We start from the raw sequence: 20881 nt of genomic DNA, 5'->3' as shown, positions 1-20881 counted from the left end.
TGCAGTCACCTCTTGAAAGGAAGCCTTTAAACACCAATCACAGTCAGCACTACACAGCAGATTCATATTTATAGATTCTAAGGTGACCATATAGTCTGACCTCCTGTATAACACAGGCCATAGAACTGCCACAAAATAATCCCTAGAGTATATCTTTTTAGAAAAATATTCAATCTTGATTTATAAAAGGTCAGTGATGAAGAATCCACTATGACCTTGGTAATTTGTTCCAATGATTAAATACCCTCACTGTTAAAAAATTATTTGATTTTCAGTCTGAGTTTGTCTAGCTTCAATTTAAGAACATAAGAATGGCCACCTGTATCAGACCAATGGCCCTTGTAACCCAGTATTGTGTCTCTCTCTGACTGCAGCCAGTGCCAGATGTGTCAGAAGGAATGAACAGAACAGGGCAATTTTGAGTGATTCATTCCCTGACATTCAGTCCAGCTTCTGGAAATTGGAGGTTTAGGGAAACCTGGAGCATGGGTTTGTATCTTGGCTAAGTTCCAGCCATTGGATCATGTCATACCTCTCTCAGATAGACTGAAGAGCCCACTATCAAATATTTGTTTCCCATGCAGGTACTTATAAACTGTAATCAAGTCTTCCCTTAACCTTTTATTTGGTACGTTAGCTCCTCGAATCTATCGCTGTAAGGCATGCTTTCTAATTCTTTAATCATTCTCATGGCTCTTCTCTGAACCCTCTCCAATATATCAACATCCTTCTTGAATCATGGACACCAGAAGTGAACACAGAATTCCAGCAGCAGTCACACCAATGCCAAATATAACAACTTTTCTACTCTGAATTCAAATTCCCATTTATGCATCCAAGGATTGCATTAACTACATTAGCCACAGCATCACACCAAGAGCTCATGTTCAGCTGATTATCCACCTTATGCTCTAATAAATTTGTTAGTCTCTAAGGTGCCACATGTACTCCTGTTCTTTTTTTGATTATCCACCAGACACCCAAACCTTTTTTCAGAGTCACTGCTTCCCAGGACACACTCCCCAATTCTGTAATTATGGCCTATATTTAAGGATAAGATTTTGTCATGGATATTTTTAGTAAGAGTCACAGATAGGTCATGGGCAATAATAAAAAAAAAATCATGGAAACCTGTTACCTGTCCCTGACTTTTACTAAAAATATTCCTAACACAATGGGGAGCCCAGTTGCAGGGTCCCCATACAGCCTGCAGAGGTTGGGCAGCTGTGGGCGCTGCTCTGAGCTCTGGGGACCCCCACCACCTGTGGGGGCTCGGAGCTCCAGGGTGCCCCTGCCACCCGCGGCAGCTCGGAATTCTGGCCCTCCCGCCACCTGTGGCGGCCAGCAGCTTTGACAGTGCCACCTGTGGCAGCTTGGAGCTACGGGGAGCCCCTGCTGCCTGAAGCTGCCTGTGGCCCGCCACCCACGGCAGCCAGGAGCTGCGGCAGCTGAGAACTCCGGGGGGCCCCCAGTACCAGTAGCCATGGGGAGCTGCAGGGTCCCCCTGGCGGCAGGGTACCCTACAGCTCCCGGCCGACAAGGCTGAATTCACGGAGGTTGCTAGAAGTTACGAATTCCATGACTTCTGTAACCTCCATGAAAAAATCATAACCTTACCTATATTCTTTGTTCCTAGATGTATATATTTACCCATATTAAAATGCATATTTGTTTGCTGTAACCTAGTTTACCAAATGGTCCAAATCACTGTATCAATTACCTGTCCCCTTCATTATTTACCACTCTTCCAAATTTCTGTGCCATCTTCAAACTATCAGTGACGATTTTTTCTTTCTTCATTGGCAAAAATGTTGAAATCGGGTAGGGCCAAGAACCAATCTCTGCAGTACCCCACTAGAAGCACACCTGCTCAGTGAGGATTTCCTGTTTAATTACATTTTGAGACCTATAAGTTAGCCAGTTTTTATCCATTTAATACGAGCCATGTTAATTTTATCAAGAGAGATGAAGAGAGAGTGAATACCTACCTCAACCAGTTGAATTTACAGAAGAATTACTGTAGGAAGGCTGTAATTACTCATTTGGAATATAGCAGGATGACATTGTGGTTAACACTTACTGTTGTGATTTGTGTCCTTGAGCTAATGATAAGTGGTCAGCCATCAGTTTTATATCTTCTCAAACAGATCCTGCCATGCAATGCCTACCACCACCAAATCATGGCATTGGTTCACTATTTATTTTGTTACCAATCATTTTCTACAACACCTGAGGGGGGGGGGGGGGCTTGGAATATTTCCAACCAAGTATTGACCCAACTTAATCTTACCTAGCTATGAAATCTGATGAGACCATATCTAAAAAGAGTATAGCCACTTAGGATTTCAAGGTGAGGGGACAGAGACAAAGATACTAGTCTTCCATTTCTCTGTTCCGCCTCCTTTCTGCTACTAGACTGGTTGTATCTTTTACCCATCTTGACTGACACCACACATTCATTTTGCATAGGTTGCCAAACAGCTTCAGACTTCAATAACTTTCAATCACTACTCATCTGGGCTTGAACCAGTGACTTGAGGTGAAAGGCTCTAGATCAATATTAATCCCCTGAGTAATCCAGTCCCCTATACTGGTCCAGTTTTATACACATCTCATGTATTATATAAACACTTATGCAAAACTACTGTAGTCTTTATTTTGTCATGGCAGCACACTGCAGTGATAAAAGCTGAATTATAAAAATTGTGTGTTAGTGAAATATAAATCAAGCAAATGTTAAACCATTTAATCTATTTCAAAAGTTTTGACATATTAGTACAAAGGATTTAAATTGTACTTCTAGCCCTAAGGCTTGCAATGTGGAAGCCTGCCTGATTAATGTAATTAAAAGGACCACTTAGCTCAAAATTCATTAAAAAATTAAATAAATTTGGCCTTATTGTTTGCTTCCAACTGGCAGTGCGGTTTGTAGCTAAAAATGTCCGCTGCTTTATACATATCATATTGTTTTAGCACATCCCTTTTCCCTGCTGTGCATATGATTAAAGGAACAGAGGTTAAACAGCCATAAAGAATTTGGTGAATTCTATTTTTGTTAACACTGGCATCCAGCTCCCCGTCTCAGTTTTACAACAGTCTGGAAATATAGTATCTTCACTCTGAAATTAGTTAAAAACCTACTTCTATTGCAAAAGTTATTTAAACATCTCAAAGTTTCCTGCTGTACTAATTTTGCACTGTCCTTGATCCAGTGCACCAACCAGCAGTCCCTCCCAGAATATAAGGAGTGGGGGGAAGGAGGGGGCGGAGGAAAAGAATGAAAACAAGTTGGCAAATGTAAATAGACAAATATTTCATTCTGGCACTGTTCTGTTTTAGAAAATATTGCAATAGCTGTATACGCCTGCTCCCTTGATCATGGATAATTAAAGCCAGTAAAAATAAGGGGGCGGGAAAAGAAAAAATCAGGGCTAAAATGTTTTCAAAGGCATGAAAGTCTTTAATTACGGCTCTGTTATTTAAATTTATTTGCCATTACTTGAAATTTACTTTAGTCTATCCAAAAAGAATTTAAACGCTACATATGTATACTAACAAATATAGTTTCTACTAAAAATGCTACTGCAACATTCTTTTAATGTTGAAAACTAAATATCACTGTTACCTTAATTTAATGTTGATGTAATGGGGTTACTGTTTACTGAGCACCGCCGCATGGCCAGAGGTCACTCAGCAGCATCCTGCCTCTGTTTCTCCCCACTTCAGGTTTCCTTAAGAACTGCAGAAAGGCTTGTCTCTCGGTTACTACCACACCTGCCAGTGGCTGGCTTAATAACAAAAACAGAATTTAATCTTCAGGGTCCCACAAGAAAATCCATAACCACCAAAAAGTCAATATTTAGTTCTGGTGTCTTCTTCCGTTCCAGTGTGCTCTCACAGCCCATCCTCCCAGTTCTTCCTAGGTGGAGCTCAGCCTTCTGGTACTGGCCTCCAGGCCCAAACCCAGTCAGGTTTCCCACAGCAGCCTCTGCCCTCTGAGCTCCAGCCCCTAAATCCCCTTGGTTTTCAGGGTTTTCCTGTAGGAGCCTCTCTCACTCCCCACAGTATCCTATGCTTCCCCCTCTCCATGCAGCTTCCTGCTGATATTTATGGGGAAATCGTCTCCTCTCTCCCAGATGTGCCTCCTTAGTAATCAGTGCTTGCTGGCCCTAGGCCTCCAAAACTTAAGGGGCAAGCCACTCTGTCACAGCTGTAAATAAACAATAAAAATTGGTAAAAAATGTCTGGAATATGAGGTCTTCTTCAGGACTGATCTATAAAGATAAACTACACCACCACTTTCTCCTATCCGGAGCAAAAAGCTGTACTAGCATTTTGAAAGACTATAAACTAGGGATCTTTGCATTCTTGTGAGATCATCCTTGTGTTTAAATTATCTGTAAGGATTCTAAAGTGGGGCCTGATTTTGCTACCTTTACTCACAATGTTAGTACAGTAATTTACTCTGCAAACATCCACTGACATTGTTGGGACTACTCATGGGGTGAGATACTAGTCAATGGGAATGAGGGGGAATACTCAACAGTTTTCCCAAATAGCTGTAATAGTGGGTGAAATTCATCCCTCCCCATACAAATCCTGTGTAATTTGGGCTTTGTGCAGCATGCTAAACCAGGCAGAGCAAGATAGAATTCACCCAAACCCTGCACAGCCACTCTTCCTTCCAGTCTATGAGGAACAGCATGCAGGGGTTTGGGCCCACGGGGTCTCCAGGAGACCCTCCAGAGTCCGGTTCCTCTCTCTCTCCCCCCCCCACAACTATGCGACCCTTAGTGGAGCTGCTACAGAGACACCCTTAACTGATGCCCAGAAGGTGCAGCAGTCCTTTCCCTATCCCCTGCATAGTCTTATGTGGGTCCTGTGCACGTGGGTAAATGTCACACCGTATGAGGTGTTTTGTTAATATTCACACTAACCCTTCTGTGCTCCCACCCACAACATGTGGGAAGAGTACAGGGGGAATTAGGGGAAAAAAATTCACTTGTCCTGTACAGACTGATCTTGGAGGCACCATCATGATCAAGCAATTCCTGTGTTTCCAAATTTCATTGTTCGTTAGCAAATTGGTCAGAGCAGGATTTTTTTTTTAAATGACCTTTGTTTATTAGAAAGTAGGTAGAAACCAACACATTTCACATAGTCTGCTGAACAATTACTCCATATTCAAAATGGTGATTAAGCAGAGAAAGACCCTATAATCTCATCATTAATTCCCTGAGCAATCCAGTTTCCCCCATTTTATTATATTTGATATGCTAGGTCTTAGGGGCTGTATTTCTTGTACCACCCTTCTGAAATCTTTTCTCCAAATAAGTTACATTATTCCAGACTTTTAAATTTTCTTCTAATGTGTATGTTTCATATGTATTAGTTTATTTAATGTACACTGTACTATGAAGGAGAAAAATAATCTACAAAAAGACGACGTCTCATTTTCTCTTGCACTAGTCAAACACCAAGACTCTTAGTCTGTCAGACTTCTAAGCTTGTCTAATGTCTGTCATCTGTGTTTGAAATTAATAAAGTCTATCCATGATGTATGATTTTTCTGTTGCTCTGATATTCAATATATACAATAATTCGTCATTTAAATTCACAGAAAGATGTGCGAAAGTAGCTATGTGTTTTCATTGTCAGTTCTAAAGGCTATGAACTTGATGACTGACCCCAAAGCCCTGTTTTGCCCCCCAACCCATTACATAGCTCTAGCAATGCTTGGGCCGACCAATTACTTCTAGTAATTTGATTGTGTACCCTTTTCCCTTTATTACTTACCATTTAATTTGGGTCTGATCAGAACAAGGAGAGACTATTAAATACTGGACAATACAAATACCATTAATAACAGCAGGAATTTGAGTTACACCAGCAGAAGCTAAGAAATGCAAAGATAAGACTAAGATTCTGTTTTTAACCTCTCTCATTGGGTTTTGCTATTTCAGGGCGCCAATGAAAAGGGGATTATTTTACATTTCAGTAGTAATTCAGATAGTTTTGTTTGTAAGTGCAGCAGAAAAGGACAAAAGGTAAAATCCTTTTGGGAACTATTCTCACGAGTAGTGTGAACAGGGATTTGCCTCAGAGCTCCCATTCTCAGAGAGACTGGAATGTAATTATGTTTTTAGAACTCCCACACGAGGGCACTACAGTGCACCTCTGGTAAGAGAGTCCAAAAAAAAAAAAAAAAAGAGAGCAACTTCTCCTCCAGCCATCAGTTGCTTTTAACCTGGGCCAGCAGGGACAATAATAATACTAAAAAATAATACATATATATATAATCTCCACTAACGAGAATGGTTCGGAGTAAAACTACATTAAATACTTCCTTTGAAGTTACACAATTACAGGTAATTTAGCATTTTTCCGAAGGTAAACCTTCAACTAATTCCTAACTCGTGGAGAACACAAAAGCTAGCAAAATGTCTTTGTTAGAACAAAGAAGGATCATTAATGGGCCTGAATATGTAACAGATAAAGATTAAAATGATAAATGGACATCATGAATACTAAAAGAATTCTATGTGAGAAAAAATGTGAGAGTATTCAGCAGATATTCAAAGAACTACAATAAGAATTAAGAAGAAAAGGAGTACTTGTGGCACCTTAGAGACTAACAAATTTGTTAGTCTCTAAGGTGTCACAAGTCCTCCTTTTCTTTTTGCGGATACAGACTAACACAGCTGCTACTCTGAAAAGAATTAAGAAGTGACCCTTTCACACCAACTCCCCCCTTTTTTTTTAAATGAAACAAGAGGCAACACCTAATTAATATAGAGTCTAAGTACATTTTCAATGGTGCACATGTCAATACCTCCAAACCTGTATGCACAACACATAAAATATATTAAATGACTTAAAGTCTATGAGACACAGTCATGAATTCCAACTGCCCAGTGTCCAAATCTGCTGGAAGTTTTGCCAATCCAAAACTCAGCGTAGAATACTTTCAAAAGTCTAAAACCACATTTGGATTGTCTTACCTCAGAGGAAGTTAAATACTCTGTAATCTACACATCTATCGCTTAAGAATTATGCTATTATGCCTTATATTGTGTAGTTCAAAAAGAAATTCCCATTCTATATTTGCAACCCGCATTCAAATAGACCACTGACCCACTACCATGGTATACAGCAGGCAGTGCTCTTTCAGCAGAATAGAAAGCCAATGAAACTCTTGACACCTACAGGATATCTGAAGTGGTGGAAATAGGATACTTGTATAAATAAAGAGTGTAAAAAATGTGGGCCCTAAAAAGTGTGTTGTAAAAGTGTCAACATTATGCCTATGGCATATTTTCTCAATATTATAGGGGGGGGGGGTGTTAGTGCAGAATCTGCCACAAAGGTCAGCAGGACCAGCATGCAACACAAAACTGAATATTACAGGATAAATGTTACTAGAATTTAAATGGACACATTCAGGACAGGGTGTAGTCCAATCTTTGGCCAACACCATCTATGGCATGGAGCCTCCAGAAGCTGTGCAGGCTATCTAGGCTCTGCAGTCACAAATAAAGCAGATCTTGAGTGCAAAAGCAGCATCAAGGAGGCCACATAATGCTTACACAGCCACTCAACACCTCCCCATCCCAGGGTCAGAGTAAAAGATTGTACCCATTGCTGCATACAAGGGCATCAAGTACCAGAGAATGGTGTAAGGGGAGACACTGAATGACATTCCAGTGGGTAAGAAGATTCTTCCCTAGTGAGTTATAAGTCAGTCGAGGAGAAACTGAATAGGGTTCCTCAGCTGAACAACCTTATATGCCCACAGCACAATGGGAAACTGAAAAAGGGTAAATCAGGAAAATAATCTCCTTGCTACTTTAAGTGTATTCTGACAACACTGGAGTTCAAGGATCCAAGAGCTGTCTTCTTTTCAGCCTGCCTTCAAAGACCCGACTCTCATCCTCCTTTTATCTATTACATGCCACTTTCATGAGCGTGGTACCTATGACCACACTAGAAGCTCTGAGATTTTGCAGGCAGTCCTGTAAATGTAAGAGAAATGCCCAAAGCCGGAAATTAGGCATGTTTGCTGACAGTTCTGAAATGGACCTCAACTAAGACCAAGCCAGGGCCAATGGGCTGATATAACCCAACCTCTATGACAATGGCGGAGAGGTATGGGCCAAGAATAGAGAGTCCAAAAGCCAAAGTTCACTATCACCACCACCTTGAAAAATCAATTTTTTCTCAATAATGAAAGAATATAAGAATATGGACCCAGTCCTTTCCCCTCCAATCAAAAGAGCTACTCTTGGGTTACTACAGCTCTAAGGATACTTCCCATGTTCTTCTTGGCCAATCACTCTGTTTGGGGACGTGCATAGGGCAGAGAGCTCATGCATATGAATTTCCCTCCTTGGGCAGCCTGACAGCTCCCTGTTGTATTAATGGTACAGGTTCCCTCTTCTTTGCACACTGGGTGCACAGTGCATTCAGACTGCCTATCTGGACTTATGTGCCTCCATCTTTCGATACATGGGGGCCTGTGACTGAGCACTATTGGTGAAAGTCCCTCTCATGCAGACAGTCCATACAAAAATTATGCACTATTTATGTCCCATTTTTAAACCATTTAGTTTAAATGGTTAAGCGAAACTCAAATGGTGTATAAACAACATTGCACAGGTATATTTTGGCAGGTTGACTAATTTAATTAAAAATACAGAAAGTGAAAATATTTGAAGTTCAAAGGTTCAGATAAAGCATTGCTTTCTTTATTTTCCATATACATAATCAGACCTTTAAAAAGTCTGCATATCTGTAAATTGGTAAAAAATGCAATCCAACACAAAAAATTGCCATTTTCAAGCTCAGCTAAAATATCAATTAAGTTCTTATCTCTAAACAAAATTACATGAAATAATTTGAAAAGTTCATAATTAGAATACCATCAAAAATGCCCTCTGAACAAACAGAATACATAAATTATAACAAAGATGGAAAAGTCAGTCCCTATTCAGAGCTCACTGCCCTATCTATAAAATTCATCTCCCCAGTGAGAGAAAGAATAAATGTATCCTTCTAAAGCAAAATTTTAAACAGGGTTAAGTGAAGTGGATTTGAAATTTGTTCAGGATTCTTGCATTGTAAAAAAAAAGTTTCCTTTGTCTTTTTATGTTTTGATTAGTGAGTTTAAAAACTTGCCAACAATCTAGATTGTTAACAGACCACAACTGTTTAACTTTGAAGGCTCTTATTTTTAAGATAAATGCATAGTTCACATTAATATTCTATATCCTCATTATACTTATTATCTTTTTATTGAAATTTAAAACTATTTTCATTGCTAAGGTTTATGTATAAATACAAGTTACTCAGTGGTGAGCTGGAGCCAGTTTGCACCGGTTCGCTAGAACCGGTTGTTGAATTTAGAAGGCCTTTTAGAACCGGTTGTTCCGCGAGGGACAACAGGTTCTAAAAGGGCTTCTAAATTTAACCGTCCCAAAGTGGCGTCTTAGGCGCCAACTCCATGGGTGGTCCAGGGCTGGAGCACCCAAGGGGAAAATTTGGTGGGGGCAGAGCACCCACCGGCAGCTCCCCGCCCCATGCACAGCCCCAGCTTACCTCTGCTCTGCCTCCTCCCATGAACGCACCGGCCCGCTCTGCTTCTCCGCCCCCGCCCCCACCCCCACCCCAGCTTCCAGCGAATCAGCTGTTCATGCGGGAAGCCGGGGCGGGCTGAGAAGCAGGTGGCGGCTACACACAGGCCCAGGGAGGCGAAAGTGAGCTGGGGCGGGGTGTGTGTGTGTGAGGAGGGCCGCCCGTGCCGCAGCAGGTAACCGGGGAGGGCGCACAGGGGAACCGCTCCCTGCCCCAGCTCAGCTCCACCACCCTCGGCCTGAGCAGGAAGCCGCCGCCTGCTTCTCAGCCCTCCCAGGCTTCCCACTGAACAGCTGATTCGCACGAAGCCGGGGGGGGGGGGGTGTGTTTGGGGTGGAGGTGAGCTGGGGCTGGGTGCAGGGCGGGGAGCTGCCGGTGGGTGCTCTGCTCCCACCAAATTTTCCCTGTGGGTGCTCCAGCCCCGGAGCACCCATGGAGTCAGCACCTAAGGCACCATTTTTTATGTGATCAGTGGGGGGAGTGGGCGCTCCCCCTGCTCCCCCCATAGCTATGCTCCCCCACCCCTAGGAGCCAGAATGGGAGCTGCCCCAGGTAAGCACCGCCGGATTCCCCACCTCGCCCCCTGGCAGGTCCCTCTGGCTCTTAGGTGTGGTGGGCACCCACTACGGTGGCCCACGAGACCCTCCTGCCCGGTTCTGGGGGCAGTCAGGGGACAGGGGAGGGGGGTGGATGGGGCAGAGGTCCTGGGGGGGGGAATGTAAAGGAATGCGGGGGGTTGGATGGGCAGGAGTCCCGGAGAGTGGGGGTGGGCAATGACCCCTCGTGGGGTGAAGAGGGAACCAGTTGTTAAGATTTTGGCAGCTCATCTCTGAAGTTACTACATATATCAACTGAACATACCATACAAAATTCAAGTATGATAACTATTTAAATAATGTTATGAGTTTTGATTAGTTTACAAACGAGATAGGCAATCAAAATAACATTATATCAATTAAATGCTTAAAGATTGTAGATCCAATGTTAGGTACAGATACTCTCCATTGTAACAAATGACCACATATACATATTAAGGTGAAATTTAAAGGACACGCTGAACTTTCTGGAGGATTTTAAGAGGGCAGCAAAAACTATCTTCATTACCGAGATCTTATTAGTACTTTAAATATGAAATTAACTGTTAACTCTTCTTAATAGCTAAGTGGGTAAAGGTTGTCAGAGATGACAATATATCCACAGCTAAAAATCACTTATAGTTAAAAAAAACAATATTGTCTAGTGAATAAGGTCAAGCTCTCTATTCGCAACTAACTCACAATGAGATTTCAAGATGGCTGTGTAAACATGTCATATGGATATTCACATGTGAAGATGCATTTGCATGAATAACCACAACACTTTACAGTTCCAGAAACATTTTTGTGAACACAATTTTTGTTGCACAAATTCACACAAAAAGCGAGTAAATGGTAGTCACAAAAGCAGTTACACAAATTCGTGACGTCCATTACAACAAATGTTCATTAATCTTTGTGTGCAATAATTGCCTAGGTCTAATTGCCAATTAGCAACAACTGTGGTGGTGATATCTGCAATGTAAACACTTGGCCTTGCAGATTGGACTGTAACCACCAAATGATATCACACTGGATGCCAAATAGCCAGCAGATGGTATCAACTGTCAATCACTAAACAACTTGGGCAAAATTTGAACTGGTGACCTAAATGTGAAAGACTGTTCAAGAGGATATGATTTGTTCATCCACACTGTCCTTGCCGAGGCATTTTAACTGAATACTGATGTCTTATTCTACATTAAGGACACTGAATTATTCAAATAAGACGTTTCTGGTCTTTTTGACAGATTCCTCACTATTTCCTTTTCTTTTTTTCTTATTTTTTTTTTTTTTAGAGCTGGTTGGAAAAATGTTGACAAAACATTTTTTGTCAGAATTTGCTGATTCATCCAAAGTGAAATGTTTCACAGGAATGGTTCGATTTTCATGACATTCTGCTAGAAACCAGGCGGATTTTGAAACCTGTCTGGTTTTCTCATAGCTCATCTGCTTGCCTCTTCAGCAGGCAGGCTAGTGGGGAGCCAATAACCTGGAAGCCTTGTCTCCCACCTCCTCCTGAATGGGTCTGTCAAGGTTCCTTCCCCACTCTGAACTGTAGGGTACAGATGTGGGGACCTGCATGAAAGACCCCCTAAGCTTATTCTTACCAGCTTAGGTTAAACACTGCCACCACCAAAGTGTTACATAAAGAACAGGGGAAGTGCCCACTTGGAAATGTCTCCCCCCAAAAAAATATCCCCCAAGCACTACACCCCCTTTCCTGGGGAAGGCTGGATAAAAATCCTCACCAATTTGCATAGGTGAACACAGATCCAAACCCTTGGATCTTAAGAACAATGAAAAGCAATCAGGTTCTTAAAAGAAGAATTTTAAATGAAGAAAAAGTAAAAGAATCACCTCTGTAAAATCAGGATGATAAATACCTTACAGGGTAATCAGATTCAAAACATAGAGAATCCCTCTAGGCAAAACCTTAAGTTACAAAAAGACACAAAAACAGGAATATACATTCCATTCAGCACAACTTATTTTATCAGCCATTTAAACAAAACAGAATCTAACTAGATTGCTTACTGACTTTTTACAGGAGTTCTGACCTGCATTCCTGCTCTGGTCCCAGCAAAAGCATCACACAGACAGAGCGAACCCTTTGTTTATCCCCGCCTTCAGCTTTGAAAGTATCTTGTCTCCTCATTGGTCATTTTGGTCAGGTGCCAGCGAGGTTATCTTAGCTTCTTAACCCTTTACAGGTGAAAGGGTTTTTCCTCTGACCAGGGAGGATTTAAAGGTGTTTACCCTTCCCTTTATATTTATGACAGGGTCACTCTGTATTTTTTAGGAGTTTTTGTTGTTTTACTTGACTAGTATATGAAAAATAATTAGCAGTGGGTGGAGCACCTCTGCAAAAGATAATTACAGTCCCCTGCGCAGCTCTATTTAATTACAGAACTAGTCAAGAAAGCCATTAAGAATGCCCAAAGGATACAGACAAAGTAACCTATTCAGAAACACTAGAGAAGCAAACAAAATTCATACCCAATCACTCTACCCCGAGCTACTTGGCTTCACCATTGGAGAGGTCTCCTGGTCAACAAAGTACTGCCAAGCTTGTGAAGGGCTTACACTAAACTCAACAGTATTTCTCTGTCAGTAACTCAATAACTTTTAAATGCCTCATTTGATCAATTCCAAAATTTCAGGGAATGTTTTAGGCATCAATGGCCAGAACCCATACTGATTTGGAGAAAAATCAGAAAACTGGAAGAGTGACAGTGGCCACATGAAGCCCCTGTTAGCTCTTTAACACAGCCATAGCCTCAAGCACCTCTGCAATTATATATAGATCAATTAACCAGTTGATGCCAGCCATTAACACCTTCCAGCATAACACTACCCTTATATCAATCACTGCTTCTCCTTCCAATAGAGGTAAACATGCTGACACATGGAATGATTTCTCTCTCAGACAGAAAAAATAATAATGGGGGGAGGGGGCAGAGAAGAGGAAATGGTGAGAAGGGGAAAAGGGGTGTGTGCACACCCCAGCATGGGGGTGAGAGAGAATGGGAAACCCTGGAATAGGGGGAAGGGGGCACAAAGAACCCTTTGTATGGGAGACAGAATGGAGACCATAGTGATGGAGGCAGATGGGAACACAGAACCCCTGGCATGGCAGGGAAGGAGGGAATGTGGGGCACACCGTACCTCTGTCTGGGGGAGAGATTGGGATATCCTGATATGGGAAGAAGGAGGGAAGGTTGGGGAAAAGAGGAATGGGATGCATACAGATCCCCTGCCATGATGGAGGGGGAACATATAACCTCCTCGTGAGGGGAGACTGGAGCAACCTGGTAACAGGGAATGGGGAGGCACACAGAGCCCCTACCCGGGAACGAAGAGGAGTAGAGGAGCACACACAGATCCTGCCATGGAAGGGAATGGAGGGCTTGGGGAAAGGTGGGATGAGTATGTATCCAGAGCTGCTGGTATGGGGAGAAGAGGAGACCCTGATACGCGAGACCCTGGATGGGGGGCACACAGAGACCCTAGCAGAGAGGAGGTTAACTAGAGTTGCAGGGAGTACTTAAAACGGGGTTGCAAACAGGGTGTCTGTGGTGGAGAATGGAGGAATGCAAGGACATGCAGAACGTACAATAAGCTCCGCTTACACAAGCTACAAAGTGTGCTACCTAGTTCTAAACAATCATAGTAGTACAGTAAAACTGCTGAATGTACTTTCTTCAATTTGCTTTGATGTTTTGGCTAAAGTGATACCTACAAAACAAAGCCAAGTAAAAACATGAACATTTAAAGAAAGACAGCAAGCTTTGAAAAGTGTGCACTTAACTAGCTAATCACTGTGCCTCTAAGTGTGAACCTAAGGGCAGGTCAACGCTGTCTGGTTGGTTCAGACTACGGAGGTGTGAATAACAGTCTGCTTCCAAGTGCTGTGCTGTAACTCCCCTGTGTGGATACTGATGGTGCAAACTTAAAGGTTCCTACTGCACACTGATGTAGTCCTGTTTGGAGGGGACTACATTAATGCAAACTAGGAACCCTTTCATTGACACCCACAGCATCCATGCAGGGGAGTTAGAGTGCAACACTTTGGTGTGCACTGCTATTCAAAGTCCAGCACTCCAAACTGTGGGGAAGTGCAGACATGTTCCATATGCTTAAGGAAATTGTCTAATATACAGGTTTAGCATGTAAATGTGTGCAACTCTTCAGTTCAAAATATCAGAATTCATTAATCAAAACCATTTTTCATCCCAACCAAGAGGCACCAGTTCTATGATGATTATGTCAATATCGAGTTTCATACTTCAGCTCCTTTAGAGTACCCTTGTCTAAAAAATTTGTAGTAGAAGTTTTTACAATATAAATAGTATATTCCCATTCTTTGTCCCCAAACTCAAACATAAAAAAGATACTGTTCAAACTTTTAAAAAAAAAAATCACATTTGAGTAGAGAGCAACCTTAGATAAATTCAGCCCCAGAAGCTTAATATTTCTGCAAGTTACGAACGCACAGAAAAAGGACATTATCATGGAAATTGTTCTGAAACTCTAACTGTACTGGGTGATATCTAGCAACTGCTATAATATTAAATGTGCACTGCCATTAAATTTAATTTTAAATATTGTTATTGCAACCTGATCCACTATGACATCTTTAAAGAAAATGATATCATATAGTATTACTTCAAGAAGTGAAACTTAGCTAGTCATCTGGACCATAAAATAGCAGATTACTCCATCATGCTGGCTAGAGCAGCTAGGAATAAAACTCGATTTACCAACCACATTATTTTTATTCGGAAATGTTTCAAAACAGACATCATCCAAAAGACATTAGACTCATTCCATCCAAATATACAGTACCGAGACCAGCAAAAACATGTACTGTGTAAAGTACAATTTGTAAATGTTGTGGAAAAATATTACAAGACATTCTGTAATATATCATCCTATCGAAGTAAAATAAATTAACTGAAGACCGAAATAGAAAATAATAAAAACTTCTATGCAATTCATGTATTAACAATTTAAATCTTTATGAGATTTGACATGTGTTAATGGGAACTGTTCCACAGAATCCCTGTACATCAAAATTTAGTCTGGTACCCCACTTGCTCTCTCTGAATTTGCAGTCTAATATAAGTACATTAAATCACAAACTAGATAGTGAAATCTCTGGACTTGGTACGGGGAAAACAATAACAATGAAAATCTTGAAGTTAAAGGTGGTAGGTTAGTTCAGAGTGTAAGTTTTGTATTTGCACACCTAGGCTCTGATACTGCAATGAACTCTGTAGGGCACAACAATCTGCACCATAAGTTCTCACTGCAGCACTGGGAAACTACTTTGCAAATAATTTATGCAGCAATTGTACACACAAATTAAACTCATATTTACATGCCGAAATCTTTTAAATATCAAGTCAAGAAAATTCATAGTGCTGTCATTTTGAGTTTGTTGACATCAATGGAGCTATGCTGATTTTCCTCAGCCTAGGATTTGACCCATTTTCTTATTAGAGCCTCTTTCTATACCCAAAAGGGGAAGGAACCTTACAACAAGAATACTGTTTATAAGGGGAACATCCATATACTTGTTAAAAACAAAAATGGAAGGGATTTACACAACTATCCCGTACGTTTATATCCCTCTGTAATTCTTGTACTGTCATGTTTATCAAAAGATATACATGTATATCCAATTTTTCAGTCCTTGTAGAGCTGGAGTGAAGGAGAAGTAATGGGGTTGACAATTGGACAGGCAAGTTTAAAGTCACCAAATGTGGTTAGATGCATGCTGTGTGTTTTATTACCTTACCAAACATACCATTCGTTTTTCAGTTTTGACCTTTTATTCCTATGCAACATAAGCATCTCAGCCAATATTATTCAAAATACTTTAGCTGAAGTGAAAATATAGAACAAAAACATATTATAATCAGTGTTTTTTAAAATAAACCACCAAATGTAGTCTGCCCTTTAAAGAGTTAAAGTGTAGTTTTTTATAAAACTACAGTATATTATAATTATATTATATTATAATATTAGTCGGACCATGTGGGACCACTGATTATGAGTTGTATTTATGTAACTGAAATTCTGTTAATTGGCATGACCAGTGATAATGTATGAATAATCTAACCACCTTGATTCATTTTCCATTTCTAGCTTGATGGGTTCTACACAAGTAGTAACATGGTCATTTAGCAATAACTGCAGTGAAAGATCAGAAAAGCAATCTGACTGAGAATACTGTACAGTTGTTTGCATTAGAGAAAAATAAACTTCAGTAGTCCAATTTCCCTAAAAGGATCTCTGTTATAAAATTCTCCCAGTTCTGATCTGTTGTAATGATGTCTCTTTTGAGGAAGCATGTGTTGGGGTTAGAACACTAGACTTTTAGTCAGGCAATATAGGTACTGTTCCCAACTCTGACATGGTGTGGGATGTGAAGCAAGTCACTTAACTGATTTATCTCAGTTTCTACATTTGTAAAATGGGGATAACGGTAACTAATTCATATGCCCCTAGCCGTGTCATGGTTATCAGCATTGTGCACACCATCGCCATTCAGAACCTCGCAGCAGCTCCAAAGACAGAACCTAGATCCTCTAGCTCCAAAAGAAGAGACTCTTCCATCAGCTGCTAGCAGCAGAGGGCTTATAAAACAAAACTGAGACCACCTGATTCTATCCAGTTGAGGGTAGCGGTGCATATGTTTTAGTGATTCCCCCATTTTGGAGAGAACACTTATGTGGATGGGAGAGATTCAGACTGCTTGCCCTCTTCCACATTTGTCACAACTCTTCAGTAAGGAAATTGTTTTAGCCCCAAATACTAAACTCAAGTTCAGACGAGCATTGCTGGAGACAGAGCTCATTACGGGGCACCTCCATCAGGAGGGCTTGTACGCCTCATACGGGGGATGACCTTTGAGTGGGGCTCTTACTGTTAGAGCCCAACAGGCTTGAGGCATGACTGTGCCTGTTGGCAATATTAATGCAGGCAGACAGCCCAGCTGGTTGTTTAAGGGACTGCAGGGACATGGGGCACTAGGTAATGCTTTGCTTGCCAGATAAAATCTGGAAATGAAATCTTGTTGAAAGCAGAGACCTTCAGTCATATAATGGGTCTGATTCCCATCACAGGGCATGTGCATGCAAAATCTTAGATATTTGCTTTTAGAGAAAATTACTTTATTGAATATCTGGAAAGCTTTAAATTATAGCTCATTAGAGTGAGTGTAAGGAAGCAAAGAAAACAATATATAACTATCAGTATTTATTAAGCACTGAAGTGTGGTCGGAGCTGTACAATACAAAGAAGATCAGATAAGTACTGTGACAGGGCCTTACCATCTAAAAGAGACAGACAGGCGGGTCCATAATACACCAGATGATTGGAGGAAGTTCCAAGTTCAAAACTGGTGCAAATTTTTGTTGTGGTGGAATTTTTGTAAATTAGATTTGTTGCTATGGAGGATCACCACTGGAATGTTTCAAATCATAAGTTTATTTTAAGGAGGGATTTGAATGTCACAGGATAAGTGTGTCCTGATGCTAGATAAATGCCAGGGCAAATTGGGTGACATTCATTCATGACAGTGTTCTTTTCCAGTGTTTTCATCCCTAGTGCACCAAATGATTAATAAGGAAGATGGTGTCATTTTGGCTGGTAGACATTGGTTTAGTTGACATTTATTTACTGTTCCATTACTGAAAAGCTGCATTCTGACTCAGATAATTGATTTTAGCCATTCAGAAATGAGCTTTACTTAAAAACAATTTTAAAAGATTTTCAATTAATTTATAATGCACTAAAAATGTAATATACCTCATAAATTACAAAATGTATGGGTGAAACGATTTCTTAACTGAAGCTTCACTTTTTAAAAATAATTTTGCCAGTATGCAAGTGTTAGCCAACCATTCATCTGATTAGCTAACACTGAAAAAATAAAACATAAAGACTGAGGGTGAAATCCTGATTCTATTGAAGTTAATGGGAGTTTTGCCGTGATTTCAGTGGAGCCAGGATTCACCTCAATCAATGAATGATAACATGCCCTGCTGCATTGTTACAGGTAAAATGTAGTATTTTCTAAAATGCTAATGACTGCTTCAAGAAACAAACCTTTCATGGTTTTATTAAGCCAGTCAGAAGAAACATAGAAGAAATTGGATAGTACCATTTGTAAACACAAACTGCCAGCTTCAAGCGTAAAGGAAAAATACTGAATATTTTTTTCCCTTTAATTTATTTCCATTAATATTTATAAGCTAAAATTCAACCCTTTTTTTTAGCAAAACAACTGATTGCCTCCTCTCATAAAGTAAAAGCATAAAACCTTTTCAATCTATTGTGAAATATATCCTCAATTAGTAGAGTCAAGCAGAAAAACAGATGAACCCGAACATTTGATTAAAGGCTAAATCTTGAGTCAATGCATTTTTGATCAACGTATCCGTGCACACGCATAAAAATTAAGATATATGTGACAAAGATTATCAACACAATTACCCATTGTTACCTGAGTGCCTTAGAAGTCTTGCATGTCTAATTAAAATGTTCCTATACAATCAATATAATTATCTGTTGACAGCTGCCATTAAAAATAATGGGCCTAGGTATTCTAGAACTGTGGTCATCGTGGAGTTACTGCACGTAACCTTTTCTGATTTGAGTACTGATTTTAAAGTGGAGTCATGCATTCTCTAATTAAAATCCTGAAGATCATTATTATAAATACTGTACATGAAAAGAAAAGGAGTACTTGTGGCACCTTAGAGACTAACCAATTTATTTGAGCATAAGCTTTCGTGAGCTACAGCTCACTTCATCGGATGCATACTGTGGAAAGTGTAGAAGATCTTTTTATACACACAAAGCATGAAAAAATACCTCCCCCCACCCCACTCTCCTGCTGGTAATAGCTTATCTAAAGTGATCACTCTCCTTACAATGTGTATGATAATCAAGGTGGGCCATTTCCAGCACAAATCCAGGTTCTCTCTCTCTCCCTCCCTCCCTCCCCCCCCCCAACCCACTCTCCTGTTGGTAATAGCTTATCTAAAGTGACCACTCTCCTTACAATGTGTATGATAATCAAGGTGGGCCATTTCCAGCACAAATCCAGGGTTTAACAAGAACGTCGGGGGGGGGGGGGGGGGGGGGTAAGGAAAAAACAAGGGGAAATAGGTTACCTTGCATAATGACTTAGCTACTCCCAGTCTCTATTCAAGCCTAAGCTAATTGTATCCAATTTGCAAATGAATTCCAATTCAGCAGTTATTTGCACTGTAGTGTCCAGGAAGGGGATCTCTTGTGTGGACTGGACCAGGCTGAGGCTGATGGTGGGATGGAAATTGTTGACATTCTTGTTAAACCCTGGATTTGTGCTGGAAATGGCCCACCTTGATTATCATACACATTGTAAGGAGAGTGGTCACTTTAGATAAGCTATTACCAGCAGGAGAGTGGGGTGGGGGGAGGTATTTTTTCATGCTTTGTGTGTATAAAAAGATCTTCTACACTTTCCACAGTATGCATCCGATGAAGTGAGCTGTAGCTCACAAAAGCTTATGCTCAAATAAATTGGTTAGTCTCTAAGGTGCCACAAGTACTCCTTTTCTTTTTGAGAATACAGACTAACACGGCTGTTACTCTGAAAACTGTACTTGAAGATATTTTTAACTCAACAGATTTAACATTGTAACCAAGAAAACCACATTTTTCTAAACCCATAACTCATTTTGGAGACATATATCTTTGCATCTAACTTTTATTCTTTAATCTGCTATTCTGTATTGTTAGCACATCAGCAATTTTGACAAAGTTGCTTTGAGCTTTATAAAACAGATGTCACAGGGCATGCATTAAATAATTCTGCTTAATCAGTTCTATTCATATAGATTACTTACCTCATCGCCTATTACAAGTTCTTCCCTGGGATTGTGGAAAAGATATTCATATAGTTTATAGTGTTGAAATAAACTGAAAAAGAAAAGAAAACGTAGCTTCAGCACAGCCACAAATCTTTAGAAAGGAAGTATTCTAAACACATTTGTTACCCTAGGACTTATTCCCTAGGTCAAGGTGACAGATACCTCAGCACTAATAAGAAGAGACACTTGTTGAGCTCTAATTCTAGCTACAATGTGTAAGCCATTGCAGGTATTACAAGATTCATATCAGTTATAATAAACTCAATATGACAATTGAGATATCAGCCCTACCATTGTGAAATTGAGTTTTGGGGCTTAATATTCTGTTCTGAAAAATAACTCAGAAGTTAATTGTTACAAGGGCATAATTTGACCTGCAGGATCTTTATTATTGGTGATGGTACGGGAGTAGAAAATGTACCTAACTCGACTTTCAGATCCCAGGCTGGTAGTATACCAAGAAAGACTGAACTGGAAAACTTGAGACACAACAAAGATAGAAGCAAATGAAGCCCTTTTTACATAGGTTTCAGAGTAGCAGCCGTGTTAGTCTGTATCCACAGAAAGAAAAGGAGTACTTGTGGCACCTTAGAGACTAACCAATTTATTTGAGCATAAGCTTTTGTGAGCTACAGCTCACTTTATCGGATGCATTCAGTGAAAAATACAGTGGGGAGATGTATATCCACAGAGAACATGAAACAATGGGTGTTACCATACACGCTGTAACGAGAGTGATCAGGTAAG

At 40.4% G+C, this 20881-nt stretch overlaps 1 protein-coding gene across 3 annotated transcripts in view; it reads right to left on the bottom strand.

Moving 5' to 3' along the window:
- Positions 1–20881, bottom strand: part of CABCOCO1 (ciliary associated calcium binding coiled-coil 1) — a 78744-nt gene that overhangs the window by 28068 nt on the left and 29795 nt on the right. For all 3 annotated transcript variants that reach the window (XM_075130821.1, XM_048858730.2, XM_048858728.2), the window contains exon 5: positions 20111–20183. In XM_075130821.1, coding sequence (XP_074986922.1) covers positions 20111–20183 — 73 coding nt within the window. The remainder of the gene's footprint in view (positions 1–20110; positions 20184–20881) is intronic.

This window comes from Caretta caretta, chromosome 7 (assembly GCF_965140235.1).
Source record: "Caretta caretta isolate rCarCar2 chromosome 7, rCarCar1.hap1, whole genome shotgun sequence".
Taxonomy (NCBI): Eukaryota; Metazoa; Chordata; order Testudines; family Cheloniidae; genus Caretta; species Caretta caretta.
Note: the sequence above shows the minus strand (reverse complement) of the source record. Positions and strands in the feature narration are given on the sequence as shown.